General features: G+C 34.1%; 3 protein-coding genes across 3 annotated transcripts; all 3 read left to right on the forward strand.

Annotated features, from left to right (window-relative positions):
- Nucleotides 1–3,186: 3,186 nt before the first annotated feature.
- On the forward strand, nucleotides 3,187–4,934 carry LOC133036847 (uncharacterized). The gene is made up of 2 exons (XM_061113608.1): nucleotides 3,187–4,822; nucleotides 4,927–4,934. The coding sequence occupies exons 1-2, from the start codon at nucleotides 3,187–3,189 to the stop codon at nucleotides 4,932–4,934; spliced, it is 1,644 nt and encodes a 547-aa protein (XP_060969591.1).
- Nucleotides 4,935–4,999: 65 nt separating this feature from the next.
- On the forward strand, nucleotides 5,000–6,693 carry LOC133036710 (uncharacterized). Its single transcript, XM_061113406.1, has 3 exons — nucleotides 5,000–5,621; nucleotides 5,718–5,808; nucleotides 5,884–6,693. The coding sequence occupies exons 1-3, from the start codon at nucleotides 5,038–5,040 to the stop codon at nucleotides 6,628–6,630; spliced, it is 1,422 nt and encodes a 473-aa protein (XP_060969389.1). The 5' UTR covers nucleotides 5,000–5,037; the 3' UTR covers nucleotides 6,631–6,693.
- A 33-nt stretch (nucleotides 6,694–6,726) lies between these two features.
- LOC133036711 (uncharacterized) lies at nucleotides 6,727–8,783 on the forward strand. The gene is made up of 5 exons (XM_061113407.1): nucleotides 6,727–6,869; nucleotides 6,964–7,209; nucleotides 7,298–7,618; nucleotides 7,703–7,801; nucleotides 7,880–8,783. The coding sequence occupies exons 1-5, from the start codon at nucleotides 6,813–6,815 to the stop codon at nucleotides 8,708–8,710; spliced, it is 1,554 nt and encodes a 517-aa protein (XP_060969390.1). The 5' UTR covers nucleotides 6,727–6,812; the 3' UTR covers nucleotides 8,711–8,783.
- The last annotated feature ends 6,564 nt before the right edge of the window (nucleotides 8,784–15,347 follow it).

The raw sequence follows: 15,347 nt of genomic DNA on the forward strand, positions 1-15,347 counted from the left end.
ACCTCCCCTAGAACATTTCTAAGGCATCAAAACCACTCAGATTGCACGTAATCAAAATTCACCATTAGAGCTCAAGCTTTGAGTTCTAAACTCAAACTTGAGCAAACCTAGCTAGCAAGCAATCAAATCCATCTAAACTTACTTAAACATGCTTAGAATAACCTCTGAAAACAACTAAAAACATCAAGCAACATCCCAGCAACAGATTATACAATTCCTTTCAAAAATCATAGTTTTAGCTTAGAAAAATCATAACTTTAAACATGATAGCAAGCATGCATTAAAACCTAGATAATCCATTCATTTTAAACCTAATTAAGCTTCTGAAAACAACATATAAACACAGCAACAATCAGCCACCCAAAACTAACATGCAACCTACCATTTCACTTTAAAAAAACTTCAAGAAACATTAAAGAAGGATGAAGAAAGCTTACTAGCAAGTAGGGATCACTAAAGTTTTACAAACAAAGCTTGAATCACCAAGCGAAGGGGCTGGTTCTTGAAGTTCCAAGAGAGCCGAAAAAGAGAGAGAGAATTGAGAGCTTTTCTTGAAATTTCTATTTTTTTAAACTTTGTATTTTTTTTTTTTTGATAAAATGAAATAAAGGTTTTAGATTTTTTCTTACATTTCTACAGTATTCCATAGAAATAACACGAAAATAACAAAAAAAACTACATAAAAGTAACATGAAAATAATATCAAAACAACAATAAAAAATAACATAAGATAATAAAAAATTAACAACAAATTAACAACAGTCACTACAACAAATAATCCCAATAGCGGCGGAGTTATTAGCGGCGGGCCCTCTCCGCCGCTAATAAGAGGGGTATTAGCGGCGGAGGGTGGGGTCCGCCGCTAATAGTTGGCCAATCTTTTTTTTTTTTTGAATAGCATTAGCGGCGGGCAGTCCGCCGCAATTGCTCCGCCGCTAATACTAATAGCGGCGGGCCCGCCGTTATTGGTCCGCCGCTATTAGTATTAGCGGCGGAGCCCGCCGCTATTAGTATTAGCGGCGGAGCCCGCCGCTAATACTCCGCCGCTAATAAATGGGCGGGATAATTCCCGCTCATGTATTTCAAACTATTAGCGGCGGGGGTCCGCCGCTAATAGTATTTTTTTTATTTTTTTTTATTTTTAATACTATTAGCGGCGGACCCCCGCCGCTAATAGTCCGCCGCTACACATATTATAAATACCCCCATCAGCCCCACTTGTCCAACTTTTCTTTCATTTCAAAATTCAAACCCCTTAACCCCTCTTCCCCCCAAATCCGACCCTTCCCCACCATCAGCCCCACCCCGAAGCACCCCACTCGGCGCACCACCACCCCGGCGCACCACCATCCTGACGCACTCCCGACGCACCAACAGTACATCCCCACGCACTCCCGACGCTTTTTGGTATGTTTTTTTTTTTAATCTTATAATCTGGGTATTTGTATTTGTATGCATATTGTAATCTTATAGTTTTAGGTTTTAGATTTGTATTTGTATGCACATTTTGATTTATAATCTGGGTATATATTTATGTTTAGATCGGATTTTTTTTTGTTTTTGTGATAGATCTGTATATGTATATTGTGTATATTGTGTATTTGGGTGTATAATTAATAATATGTGTATATGTATATATTGTTTGGGTATTAATTTTTTTTTTTGTATATATATATTTTATTTATATATATATTTATTTGGGTATTTATAATTTTATTTATTTATATATTAACTGTATATATATTTCTGTATATATATATTTATTTATATATATATTTATATATATATATATATTAATTGATATATATATTTTCTGTGTATTTATATAATTTATTTAAGTATTTATTATTTTATTTATGTATATATTAACTATATATATTTCTGTATATATATATTCACTGTATATATATTAATGAGATATATTTTTAAAATGTAATGTATTTTTTTTGTATATTATATATAATATATGTTTTTTTTATGTTTATATATATGTAAATTTAATATATGTAATTTTAGGTGTTAAGTTTTGTAATTTATTATTTTTTAAATAAAGAAAAATAAAAATAATGAAAAAAATTAAAAAAAGTATAATATTACATAAAAATTTGAATATTGAAAATTAAAAAGTTAAATAAAAATAATTTTTTTAATTTTAATAAAAATTGTAATTAAATTATTAAATTTTTATATAAGTTTTTAAGAAAAAATATGTTAATGGAAATTTATGTATTTTTAAGGTGGTAAAAATTAATTATTTTATATTTATTTTAATTTGGAAAATAAATTTATTTTTATATAAATGATAAATAATTCGAAAATTTAAAAATTAAAAATTTAAAATTTAGTAATTTAATAAATTTTTATAGTGTAATATGTAAAATGAATTTTTTTATAATATAATTAGTTTAAATTTTGATAACTAATTTTAAGTTTTAAAAAATAATAATTCATTTAAAATTTAATTATTTTATATTTATTTAAATTTAAAAAATAAATTTATTTTTTTATGAATAATAAAAATAACACAAAAATTTAAAAATTAATAATAATAAAGAACAATAATAATTCATATTTATAATTATATTTAAAAATATATCATAAAATTTGTACTCATAAAATTTCATAAGACTTTACAAAAATTCAAAAATTAATAATAAAGAACAATAATAATTCATATTTATAATTATATTTAAAAATATGTCATAAAATTTGTATTCATAAAATTTCATAAGACTTTACAAAAATTTAAAAATTAATAATAAAGAACAATAATAATTCATATTTATAATTATATTTTAAAAAATATATCGTAACTTTTGTACTCATAAAATTTCATAAGATTTTACAAAAATTTAAAAATTAATAGTAAAGAACAATAATAATTCATATTTATAATTATATTTAAAAAAATATATGATAACTTTTGTACTCATAAAATTTTATAAGACTTTACAAAAATTTAAAAATTAATAGTAAAGAACAATTATAATTCATATTTATAATTACATTTAAAAATATATCATAAAATTTGTACTCATAAAATTTCATAAGACTTTACAAAAATTTAAATATTTAATACTTCATTTGTCGTCGAAATTGTAAATGGCGACAATCGATAAGTCTTGGACCAAAATCAGAAATCGTGGTTGTCATGAATTTTGGAATGGTCTACAAGCCTTTTTAGCAATGGCATCAGAACATAAGGATTGTGATGGACGAATACGATGTCCTTGTGTGAGATGTATAAATAGTAGGTTTAAAAAAATAGATAGGGTTAGAGCACACGTATTTGATCGAGGTTTTATGCAAGGATATGAGAAATGGATTTATCACGGGGAGCCTGAGGATGTCGTCGTTGATGTAGCAGTTGCCGATGTTGAATCAGAGGATGAAATGATTCCTATTTTAGAAGACTTCTTTCCCTCGACAACTGAGGAACCACAAGGAGAAGATGAACAACCAACCACAAACCCACAATTTGATGACTTATTTGAGGAAATTGAAGCTGAATTGTATCCCGGTTGTGATTGGATTTCATCTCTTAACTTTTTAGCAAAGCTATTGCATTTAAAAGTTAGGGGAAAAATTCCTAATAACATCTTTGAAGAATTATTGAAGCTTTTAAAGTTTGCATTTCCGAAGGAAAATAATATTCCATCAACTTACTACGAGGCAAAAAAGAGATTGAAGAAATTAGGCTTGGGTTATGATAATATCGATGTCTGTTTGTATAATTGTTGCTTATTTTATAAGGAAAATGCATCCAAGGAGGCTTGTCCAGTTTGCGGAACTAGTCGTTGGGTTACTTCCGAGAACGGGAAAGGAAAAAAAGTTCCTTGCAAAGTCATGCGATACTTTCCGTTAACACCTCGACTTAAAAGATTATATAGTTCGAGGATTACAGCGAAAAGCATGATATGGCATCATACTGGAAAATCAAAAGATGATGGGGTGTTGCGACACCCGGTGGATGGTTTAGCTTGGAAAGACTTTGATGCAAAACATCCCGAGTTTGCAAGGGACCCAAGAAATGTTCGACTTGGGTTAGCTGCTGATGGATTTAATCCATTTGGCAACATGAGTCTTGCATACAGCATGTGGCCAGTGGTGTTGGCTAACTATAATCTACCACCTTGGTTATGTATGAAAGATAATTATTTTTTGCTCTCTACCCTAATTCCTGGTGCAAAATCTCCAGGTAAAGACATGGATATATTTTTAAGACCTTTGGTGGATGAATTAAAGGAGTTGTGGAATAATGGGGTAGCAACGAGAGATAGTTCGACCAACTCGATGTTCACCATGCGTGCTGCGCTTTTGTGGACAGTGAATGATTTTCCTGCTCGTAGTAGCTTGTCTGGGTGGAGTGGTCAAGGTTACAAAGCTTGCCCTACTTGTAATGAAGACACGACGTCCATTCGAGTGATCGGGAAGACATCATATGTTGGTCATCGAAGGTTCTTGCCAAGTAACCATGCAATGAGAAGGGATACTCGATTTGATGGTAAAGTTGAAAGAAGACCTCCTCCAAGACGATTTACTTGTGAAGAAATATTATCACAAGTTAATGCTCTCGAACCCCAAATTCCCGGACATCATGAAAATTTTGGGGGCGTGAAACGTAGAAGAGTTGCAGAAAATTGTAATTGGAGGAAAAAAAGTATTTTCTACGAGTTGGAGTATTGGAGCACGAATATTTTAAAACACAACATTGATGTGATGCATGTTGAGAAGAATGTGTGTGATAGTCTCCTAGGAACCATCTTGGATAATGATAAATCAAAGGACACAACCAATGCGCGCCATGATTTAAAGAAGATGGGTATTAGGGAATCGTTGTGGATTTATGAAGATGGGAATGGGAGGCTAATGAAACCGCATGCTCCTTATGTTTTGACTCGTGAGAAAAGACAACTTTTTTGTCAGTTTGTTAAAGGAATAAAGTTTCCCAATGGCTTCTGTTCAAATTTAAAGAGCAAAGTTTCTCCAGAAGAGTCTAACATTATTGGGTTAAAATCCCACGATTGTCATGTCATTATGCAGCGAGTACTAGCGGTTGGTGTCCGTAAATTTCTACCTCGTGACACTGCAACAACTATTACTCAGCTGTGTAATTTTTTTCGACAGTTATGCTCTAGAACTCTAAATGTAAAAGATATGGAGGATGCTCAAAATAATTTAATTCTGTTATTGTGCAAGATGGAATTGATTTTTCCTCCAGCTTTTTTTGACATAATGATACACTTGGTATTGCATTTGCCTGAAGAAGCGATATTGGGTGGCCCGGTCTTTATGAGATGGATGTATCCTTTTGAAAGGTACATGAAAAAATTGAAGAATTATGTGGGAAACAAGGCACGTCCTGAAGGGTCAATTGCAGAAGGTTATGTTGCTGATGAGGCAGTAACCTTTTGTTCAATGTACTTTAAAGGGTGTGAAACAAGATTTAATCGGCTTGATCGAAATGAAGATGCGCCTTCTGTTTGTCGCTATCTCTCAGTTTTTAATTCTCAATCTCGTCCTTTAACTAGCGGACTTATCAAGCCTCTTGATCATATCAGTCGTGAAAAAGCTGAGTGGTACATTCTTCAAAATTCTCCTGAAATCCAAGCTTACTTAGAGTAAGTTTGTTACATTTTTATAAATTATTTTATTAAATTTTCAGTTTTTATGTTCTATCTCCCTCTATTGTATCTTGACAATATCATACTTCACAGTGAACATTTGGACAAGATCAGGCATGAATATCCTAATGGTAATCACGATGTCTTGCATAGGCAAACTTTCCGTCCGTGGTTTCATAAGAAGGTATAACGACAAAATTGTAAAGTTTTAATTCAATCATTTATATTCCTCTCATATTAATACATTTTATGTATTTAGATATATGAGTTGCACAAGCTTGGAACTTTACAAAATGGTGATGAGTTACTCGCTCTCGCTTCCGGGTCCGATTACTTAGCAACATTTTACGAAGGTTGTGTAGTGAATGGTGTTCGGTTTATTGCATCAAAGCGAGACCAAAAGCGGAAGACACAAAATAGTGGTGTTACTGTTGCTGGAACTGAAGGGTTTAATTATTACGGCACACTTGAAGATGTAATCACTATATCTTATACTGGTGCATATACAGTGTCATTGTTTGAATGTAAATGGTATAACACTAATCCATTAAGAAAGAAGACAATCACTGAAAATAATATAACTAGTATAAATACTCGTGGATATTGGTATCAAGATGAACCGTACATCCTTGCTAACCAGGCGAAGCAAGTTTTCTATCTTGACGATCCACTCAGAGGTCGCGATTGGAAGGTTGTTGAAGATATTAGCCATCGACAAATTTGGGACATTACTGACAACGAAGATGAGACTGATGTAGATGTTGTTAGTGATTCTAACTCTGCCAATTTTGTGTTGACGGTTGATCTTGGAGAGTTGATTATGCAATCGAATGAACCTCCAGTAATTGTTGAATCGTCCGATCAGTTAGTGGATTCTGAGATAGAGAACAATGACCTTGATGAAAATTATGTTGCTGAAGAAGTAGATGATTTACTAGTTGAACATGTCGAGGATGAAAATGTAAACATAGTGAATGATGGAAATGATAGTGATTCTTCAGTGTAACTTTTATTTTGTAAACATTTGTTACTAAAATTTTTTACAATTAAAGGACTATTTAATTTCTTTCGCTCTAACATTTGTGTGATATGTCAATTATGTGTTTCACATTTGTGAATTCTTACATTTTTTTCCGTCTTCAAAGTAAAGTAAAATGTCAGCTACGTTAGCGACATACCACGGTGGGGATGGTGATGGCAGGGATCCCCCTGATCCTTCTAGGGTACCGTCGTCTTGCGAAGCAGGTTTTCATATTTTTTCAAATCTACAATTGTTCTGAATATAAATAGTGAATGTATGATTTACTAATAAAATTATTTTTCCCTCGAATATATATAGTTCCACCTCCGGTCAGAAAGGGTCGTGGGGTTGCCGCAAACGCTAATCTCGAAAAAAAAAAGGAGAGATGCTGGTAAGCCCTTGCCGGTGGAGGTAGATCTTGAAACAGGCAAAGTTGTTGGCGCTGAAGCAAGCAATTATGTTCGATTTCTTGGCCAACAAGTAAGCATGTTGTGCCCGGGTGGTCATCTTAATTTTTCTGATGTACCCCAACAATACAAGGATCAAGTGCTCAATCGAATTAGAGTGAGTGATTTTGAATTATTAAAAGTTGTAATAATTTTATGTCCTCATTTATAAATTAACATAACTTTAAATTACTTTTATTACATAGTACTACTTTGATATCGATGGGAATCCCCATCGAGACCTACTTATGGGGACTTTATATTCGGTGATGGCGGAGCGGTATAGTGAGCGAAAGACACTCAGACACAAGCATTTCAAACAACATTACAAAAAACCAGAAGATTGGGACACAGTTCTCAAATTCCCCCCTGACTACTTGAATACCGAGACTTGGAAACCGGTTTGCGAATTGTTCGTTAGCGAGGCATTTTTGAATCGTTCAACTAAAAATAAATCGAATCGGCAACTAATGAAATATCCAACAACGCAAGGCACAAAATCGTTGGCGTCCATACGCCACGGAATGGTATGTATTAATTCTTTAATTCTTTAATAGTTAATAATATTTTTTTCTTATAATAAACTAATTTAATTGTTTATATTTGTATAGGGGGGTACTCCTGGAGAGCATGTAGTTGACGCATGGAAGGAGATCCATGTGAAAAAACCGTCTGGAACTTTCGTTAATGAATTAGCTGCAAAAGATTATGTAAGTGATTAAAATGATTTATTATTAAAATTTATATTTTATATTAATTACATATTCTAATAATTTTGATTTAAATAGGAGGAACTGATCAAGGAGCTTGATAGGAAGCGACTGGAACGACAATCCCAGAGCGATACTGGGACTGAATCTGAATCTGATACTGGTTATCAGTTTGACGTTATGGAAACAGTTCTAGGCCAAAGATCTGACTATCAAAGAGGCGTGGGTAAAAGGCTCAAGGGCAAAGGAAAGAAACCAATCCCTCAAACTCAATCAACGGTGCCTCCCCAACCAACTACTGAAATGATGGGCACTGTGGCAGATATATTCTCAGCTATGCGTGCCACTTGGGGGGGTAATTTGACGCCTGAACAACGTGCCCAAATATTTAACCCACGCTTTGACAATTTCATTCAAACGTATAGTCAGTCGCAGTCGCCTGGTGGTTCGTCTTCTCAGAGTCATGCCGCTCCTCCGGAACAGCAACAACAACCTCCTTCGCAACCACAATTTCAGCCTTCCTCGCAACAACAATTTCAAAATTTGTCACAGCAGCAATTTGAAAATTTTTTGCAGCAGCAACCCCAATCTTTTCCTCAGCAGTTTCCTCAGCAGCAACAACAGTCTGCTCCGCCAATGGGAAATCAGTTCTTATACCGAACACCGTCAGAGTCTCCTTCGCTCGGCTCAAACTTTGCTGATTTTGGATTATTTGGGAGTTCATCGCAGGAGAACCAACTTTTTTCAACTCCCATTTTCAACCAAGCTGAGCTCGGTAATTTAACGCTGGGTTTATCATCAGACCAAGCGTATGTGCCTTCTCCGCCACGGGCTTCGGGGACTCGTACCGAAAATAATCCAGATCAAGACTTCATAATTAGAGACCTGAATGAAGATGTTAATGAATAATTTATTTATGTTTTGTAATAATTTAGTTTAATTTTGAGACAATATTTTATTAGGATTATTATGTTAAAGTTAATTACTTTGAGACAATTTTAAATTATTAATAAATTTTATTAAATTGTTTTAATTATATTAATTAGATTTATTTATTAAATATTCGTATATTAATTAATTATTTATTTATATATAAGATTAATATATATATTTATTATTATTTATTATTTATAAATATTTATAATTTTTTTTTATTCTGATGGGTAATAGCGGCGGAGCAATAGCGGCGGGACCCCGCCGCTATTGCCCTGTGTCAGTCTCGAAACACGAAACTGACACAAGGCAATAGCGGCGGGGTCCCGCCGCTATTGCTCCGCCGCTATTAATAGTATTAGCGGCGGAGCCTGTTTTTGGCCGCTAATACTATTAATAGCGGCCAAGCAATAGCGGCGGACCAATAGCGGCCGAGGTCCGCCGCTATTGCCCTTTAGCGGCCAGAATCTAGACCAATGGCGGCCGAGGGGCCCGGCGCTATTGGTCCTTAATGTTGTAGTGAGTACTACATAAAAAGATTGTATTTTCTTTAAATATAATAAAAAAATCGTAAAAATGTTTAAAATTCCGTGAAATCGTATTTTTGTAATTTTTTTTAATTGTTTTTGTGTATTTGTGAAATAATTCCTATATAATAGATACTAGATTTGCAAAGTTTTATATTAGGTTATGTATTTTATTTTTTAAATATTACAATAAATATTAAATAAATAATATTCTTTTATATATAAAAAGATGTTTAAAATAAAGGGTTATGGAGTATAAAAAAATATAATAATAATTTTTAAAAAATATATTAAAATGTTTTTCACGAAATAAAATTAAATATAAAATATTAATAAAATATGTTAAAAGTAATCAGTTAATTCTTTATTTTGTGTAGTCATTAAGTATAAAGATAACAAATACATAGTTAAAAATAAAATGTCATAACATAATAAGTATGTCAATATATATTGAGACTACTATATTTTATAACTATACTTATTATTATTAGGGTCACAAACCAATCTACCTTTTAGTGGTAGAAAATTTCTAACTTTTGACTAAATTTGTTTTAATAATATCAGTGCAAAAAAATAATTACTAAACATGAAAAAATATATTTGAATAATTAAAATAAAATAATAAATTTATTAAAGAGCATAGTAAGAACTTCAAAGTACATCTATTTGGTTATTGTTGCCCCTATCTTTTTCCAAAATACGTGGACTTGGATAAGACGTATTGAAATATCCATAAACGACATGACAGATGGCGTAACGCCCTTTTTTAGCTATTACACTATAATCAATAAGGCTAGTGACGACTACTTTATGAGGAATTACATCAATCAAGAGGGGATAAAAGATTATATCCACCTAACTCCTAAGGTACCTACGATATAGGTCATGTATTTTTTATTTTGTATTTGCTGGGAATATGTGCCCTTATGAAGCTAACACAGAAAGACAAGTAATCCATTCCTAGGGATCACCCCAGAAAAACACTATAAATACCCCACAAACAGACTGAAAGAGGGTCGAACATTCTGGGCTTAAAGGAACCAAAGAGAGAAAATAGGAGAGAAATGCACCAAGAACATTCTCTGTAATAAATACTCTCATTAATAACAAAGACTTGTGGACTAAGGCTCATTAATGCCCCAACCACGTAAAAATTGTTGGAAATTATTTTACCAGGATCTTAGATCTACTCACAAGTATGTTGATTAACACCCTAAATATGAACTTTCTAAAACGATGAAATAAACACGTATAAAGTTTAGGAAACCTTACATTGGGTGCAGCGGAATTAAATGACTCCTTCCGTTCAGATCTCTAACCCTTGTATCCTTTCTGTAGCAGAGTATTATCAAGATCTGAACCTGGATCTCTTTTTCTGAATCTTTGATGCTGAAACTCCTTTGCTGATGATCTTTCTTCACGATCTTCCTCACTATGATTGAGGTATTGCTTGCTGTGTGTGGGCACTACTCTAATCACTAAGGTGTTTCGAAATTATCAAGGAAGAAGAGAGAGAGAGAGTGGCGGCCAAGGTAGAGAGAGAGGCTCAGGTTTTCTGAATCAGAAGTGTAATTTTCCTGAAGCCTTCACTACCTATTTATAGCATTCCACTAGGGTTAGGTTTGAATTATTTGGCATTAAAATAATGAAAATATCAGTTTAAATTGCCTACAAAAGTGGCCGGCCATGGCTTATTGGGTTTGGGCCTTGCTTTTTGCAATTTTGCAGTTTTAACACTTTTGTATCTGATTTTCTCAAAAATGCCAATTTTCTAATTCAACCATTTAAATGCCAATTCTAACTATTTAATAACTATAAATAATTATTAAATAATATTGTCATTTATCATATTTATTAATTGAACCATACAAAGTATCATAATTAACAAATATGCCCCTAACTACTCTTTCTTTACAATTTCGCCCTTACTTAGTGAAAATTTCACAAATAGACATAGTCTAATTTGAGAATTATAATTGATTAATCAAAACCAATTACATGAGTCTTACAAACAATATTATCTCAACTAGTGCGGGGACCATGGGTCTATATAACCGAGCTTCCAATAAGTAGATCAAGAATTTAGCACTAAAATTCACTAACTTATTAATTCTTCGTTGAATCCACGCATAGAACTTAGAATTGCACTCTCAGTATATAGAATGCTCTATATGTTCCACCATATAGACGCATCATTAGATATCCATTGTTATAATCCTAATGTGATCAATGATCCTCTAGATGAATGATCTACACTGTAAAGGGATTAGATTACCGTAACACCCTACTATGTATTTTATCCTTAAAACACTTGACCCCGTATAAATGATATTTCAGCTTCTATGAAATGAGTACTCCACCATTTATGTTCGTTTGGTCAAGCTCGAAGGAGATCATCCTTTGCTTACTATTCGCCAGATAGAAGCTATAGATTCCATGTTTATGTTAGCGCTCCCACTCAATTGCACTACCGTGTTCCCAAAATGTACGTATCACCTTGACCTAAAAGTAGGCTTAACTAACAAATCAAAGAACACGAATAGTCTTTCAAGATTGAGCCTAATCATAACAGGATTAAGAACATTTGATCTAGGATCAACTTGGCGATATTGACTTGAATATATTTTACGGTAAGTTTAATTAAATCTAAGTCAAAGTTCAATATCGGTCCCTTCCGATGCATACTCCATGCATCCAACCTGAGCTTTACTTTAACCAATGTTCTGGAAAGAACATTGCATTTCTCCAAATGCAAGTAAACTCTTGTTGTAGATTATCATATCAGTAAAACCCTGTGTCTGATAAATCTAGGAAACTTTATTCACATAGTCATGTTTACTTTCCAATGTGATGAAAACACAATAAACAGAATCAAGTATGTGAAAAGGGTTTAAGATGAATTTATAAACCAAATAGACAAGTAATTGATAAAGTGAACCAAAATATACACAAATGAATGAAAAATACTTCTGTTTCTTTATTGATGTTGAATAAAATAGATTACATTGAAATGAAGTTTTATTTAGGGCATAAAACCCAACAAACTCCCACTTGCACTAATATAAAACTAATCAGTACATATCAATTAATCCTAAATTCTAACGGTGCTTTTCAAATGCTGTCACGACCAAGACTTTGGTAAATGGATCAGCTAGGTTGTCCTCTGTGTCAACTTTCTCAACTAGTACATCCCCTCTTGCCACGTATTCTCTGATAATCTGATACTTCCTTTCAATGTGTTTGCTTCTCTTGTGGCTTCGAGGTTCTTTACTGTTTACTATTGCTCCATTGTTATCACAAAGTAAGACCAGAGGCTTTTCCATTCCAGGAACGACACCTATACTGGTGAAGAACTTTCTTAGCCAGACAAGTTCTTTAGCAGCTTCGGCTGCAGCTATGTATTCAGCTTCCATAGTTGAGTCCGATATCGCGGTTTGTTTTGCACTTCTCCAAACCACTGCTCCACCCCCAAGAGTAAACACCATCCCAGATGTAGATTTCCTGTCTTCAAGACTTGCCTGGAAATCTGAATCAGTGTAGCCTATGGGATTTAAAGCACCACCCTTGTAGACTAACACAAGATTCCTTGTACTCTTCAAGTATTTCAGAATATACTTAACTGCATTCCAATGTTCATGTCCTGGATTAGACTGATACCTGCTCACAATTCCAACTGCATAACAGATGTCAGGTCTAGTGCATAACATTGCATACATTAGACTTCCAACTGGAGAGGCATAGGGAATTTTCGCCATGTCCTCTATCTCTTGAGGATCAGTCGGAGACTGTTCCTTAGATAGACGAATACCATATCTAGAAGGCCTGTTTGCCCCATTGGTGTTGTTCATGGAGAATCTCTCTAAGACTTTGTCTATGTAGGTTGTTTGAGAGAGAACAAGAGATCTGTTCTTCCGATTTCTAATAATCTGAATACCAAGAACATAGGCTGCTTCACCCAAATCTTTCATATCGAATTGAGTGTTGAGCCACTCCTTGATGTGAGTCATTTTCTTGACATTGTTTCCAATAATCAAAATGTCATCAACATAAAGGACCAGGAATACTACTATTTGGTCTTCCTTGAGTTGGTAAACACAAGGTTCATCTTCATTCTGAAGAAAGCCGTAGGTCTTGATGATTTCATCAAACCTTTTGTTCCATGAGCGAGAAGCTTGCTTAAGTCCATAGATAGACCTATTTAATTTGCAAACTAACTTTTCCTGCCCAGGAAGAACATAACCTTCTGGTTGCTCCATATAGATGGTTTCTTCAAGTACCCCATTAAGGAAGGCAGTCTTGACATCCATTTGCCAGATTTCATAATCGAAAGCAGCAGCTATGGAGAGAAGAATTCGGATGGATTTGAGCATGGCAACAGGACTAAAAGTTTCCTCGTAGTCCATGCCTTCTCTTTGGGTATAACCCTTGGCTACAAGTCTAGCTTTAAAAGTTTCGACTTCGCCTCCAACTCCTCTTTTCTTCTTATAAACCCACTTGCATCCTATCGGATGATAGTCGTCAGGTGCGTCTACATATTCCCAGACTTTGTTCTTTTTCATGGAATCCATTTCTGAATCCATGCCGGCCGACCATCGTTTCCGTTGCGGACTAGCCATTGCCTCTTTATAGGTTAATGGATCGTCATCAATACCGTCACTTACGACCATATTGATTTCATCATCCAAGCCATAACGAGCTGGTTTTGTTGAAACCCTCCCACTACGACGAGATGCGGTGATCTTCTGAACAGAAACTTTAGTAGTAGATTTCTTAGTTTGTTCAACTGAGGGAGTGGGATTGTCTTCTTCACGAGTGGAAGAGGACGGAACATTGGAAGGACTTATATCTGATAGCAATTCCTCTAGAACAACTTTATTTTTCGGTTTGTAGTCTTTAATATAGTTCTCTTCAAGGAAAGTAGCATTTGTAGAAACAAACACTTTGTTATCCTTGTGACTATAAAATAGTCCACCCCTAGTCTCTTTAGAATTTCCGACAAACATGCATACTTCGGTACGTGATTCAAGTTTGCCTTCTTTCTTTCTTAAGACATGAGCAGGGCACCCCCAAATTCTGTAGTGGCGTAGACTAGGTATACGACCATTCCAAAGTTCGACGGGTGTCTTAGGGACTGCTTTATATGGAACAACATTTAAAATGTCATTTGCCATCTGTATAGCATATCCCCAGAAGGACGTAGACAGAGTTGAATAACTCAACATACACCTAACCATTTCCAAAAGAGTGCGATTTCTTCTTTCTGCAACTCCATTTTGTTGTGGAGTGCTTGGGGCAGTGTATTGGGATTCAATTCCAAGTTCAATTAAATAATCTTTGAACTGCATATCCATATATTCTCCACCCATATCAGTTTGCAAGATCTTTAATGATTTACCTAATTGGTTTTGAGCCAAAGCCTGACACTCCTGAAACTTTTCAAACGTTTCAGATTTCTTTTGCATTAGGTAAAGAAAACTGTATCTAGAGAAATCGTCAATGAAAGTGACAAAATACTCATAACCAGCTCGGGCTTTAACATTCAAAGGTCCGCAGACATCGAAATGCACTAACCCTAGAGGGATTTTGGCACGCTCTCCCTTTGCAGAGAAAGAACGTTTAGTCATTTTTCCTTCTAGGCAGGACTCACATACTGGCAGTTCACCTAGGACGACATTTTTCAATGGACCGCCTTTGGTTAGCCTATTGAGTCTATCAAAGCCTATATGACCTAAACGTAAATGCCATAGATAAGTTTGATCATCATTATCAATCTCTTTTCTTTTGAGGTTTCTAGGTTTAGCTACATTGAAAAGTTCACTATTAAGTGAGATTTGTGTATTCGGTCTTGAAACATAAAGCCCTTGTTCCATTGTAGCAACACATATTTGAAATCCATTACGAGAAATTGAACAATTTGTACTCGAAAAATTCAATATATAAGATTGTGTTTGCAAACATGAGACACTAATCAAGTTTCTACTAAAGTTTGGAATAAATAAAAAAATTTCTAAAATTAAAAATCTTTGTTGAAACTTGATGCGGGCTTTTCCTCTAGCTTTGACCGACATGAACTCGCCATTGCCAAC

This window comes from Cannabis sativa, chromosome 4, assembly GCF_029168945.1.
Source record: "Cannabis sativa cultivar Pink pepper isolate KNU-18-1 chromosome 4, ASM2916894v1, whole genome shotgun sequence".
NCBI lineage: Eukaryota > Viridiplantae > Streptophyta > Magnoliopsida > Rosales > Cannabaceae > Cannabis > Cannabis sativa.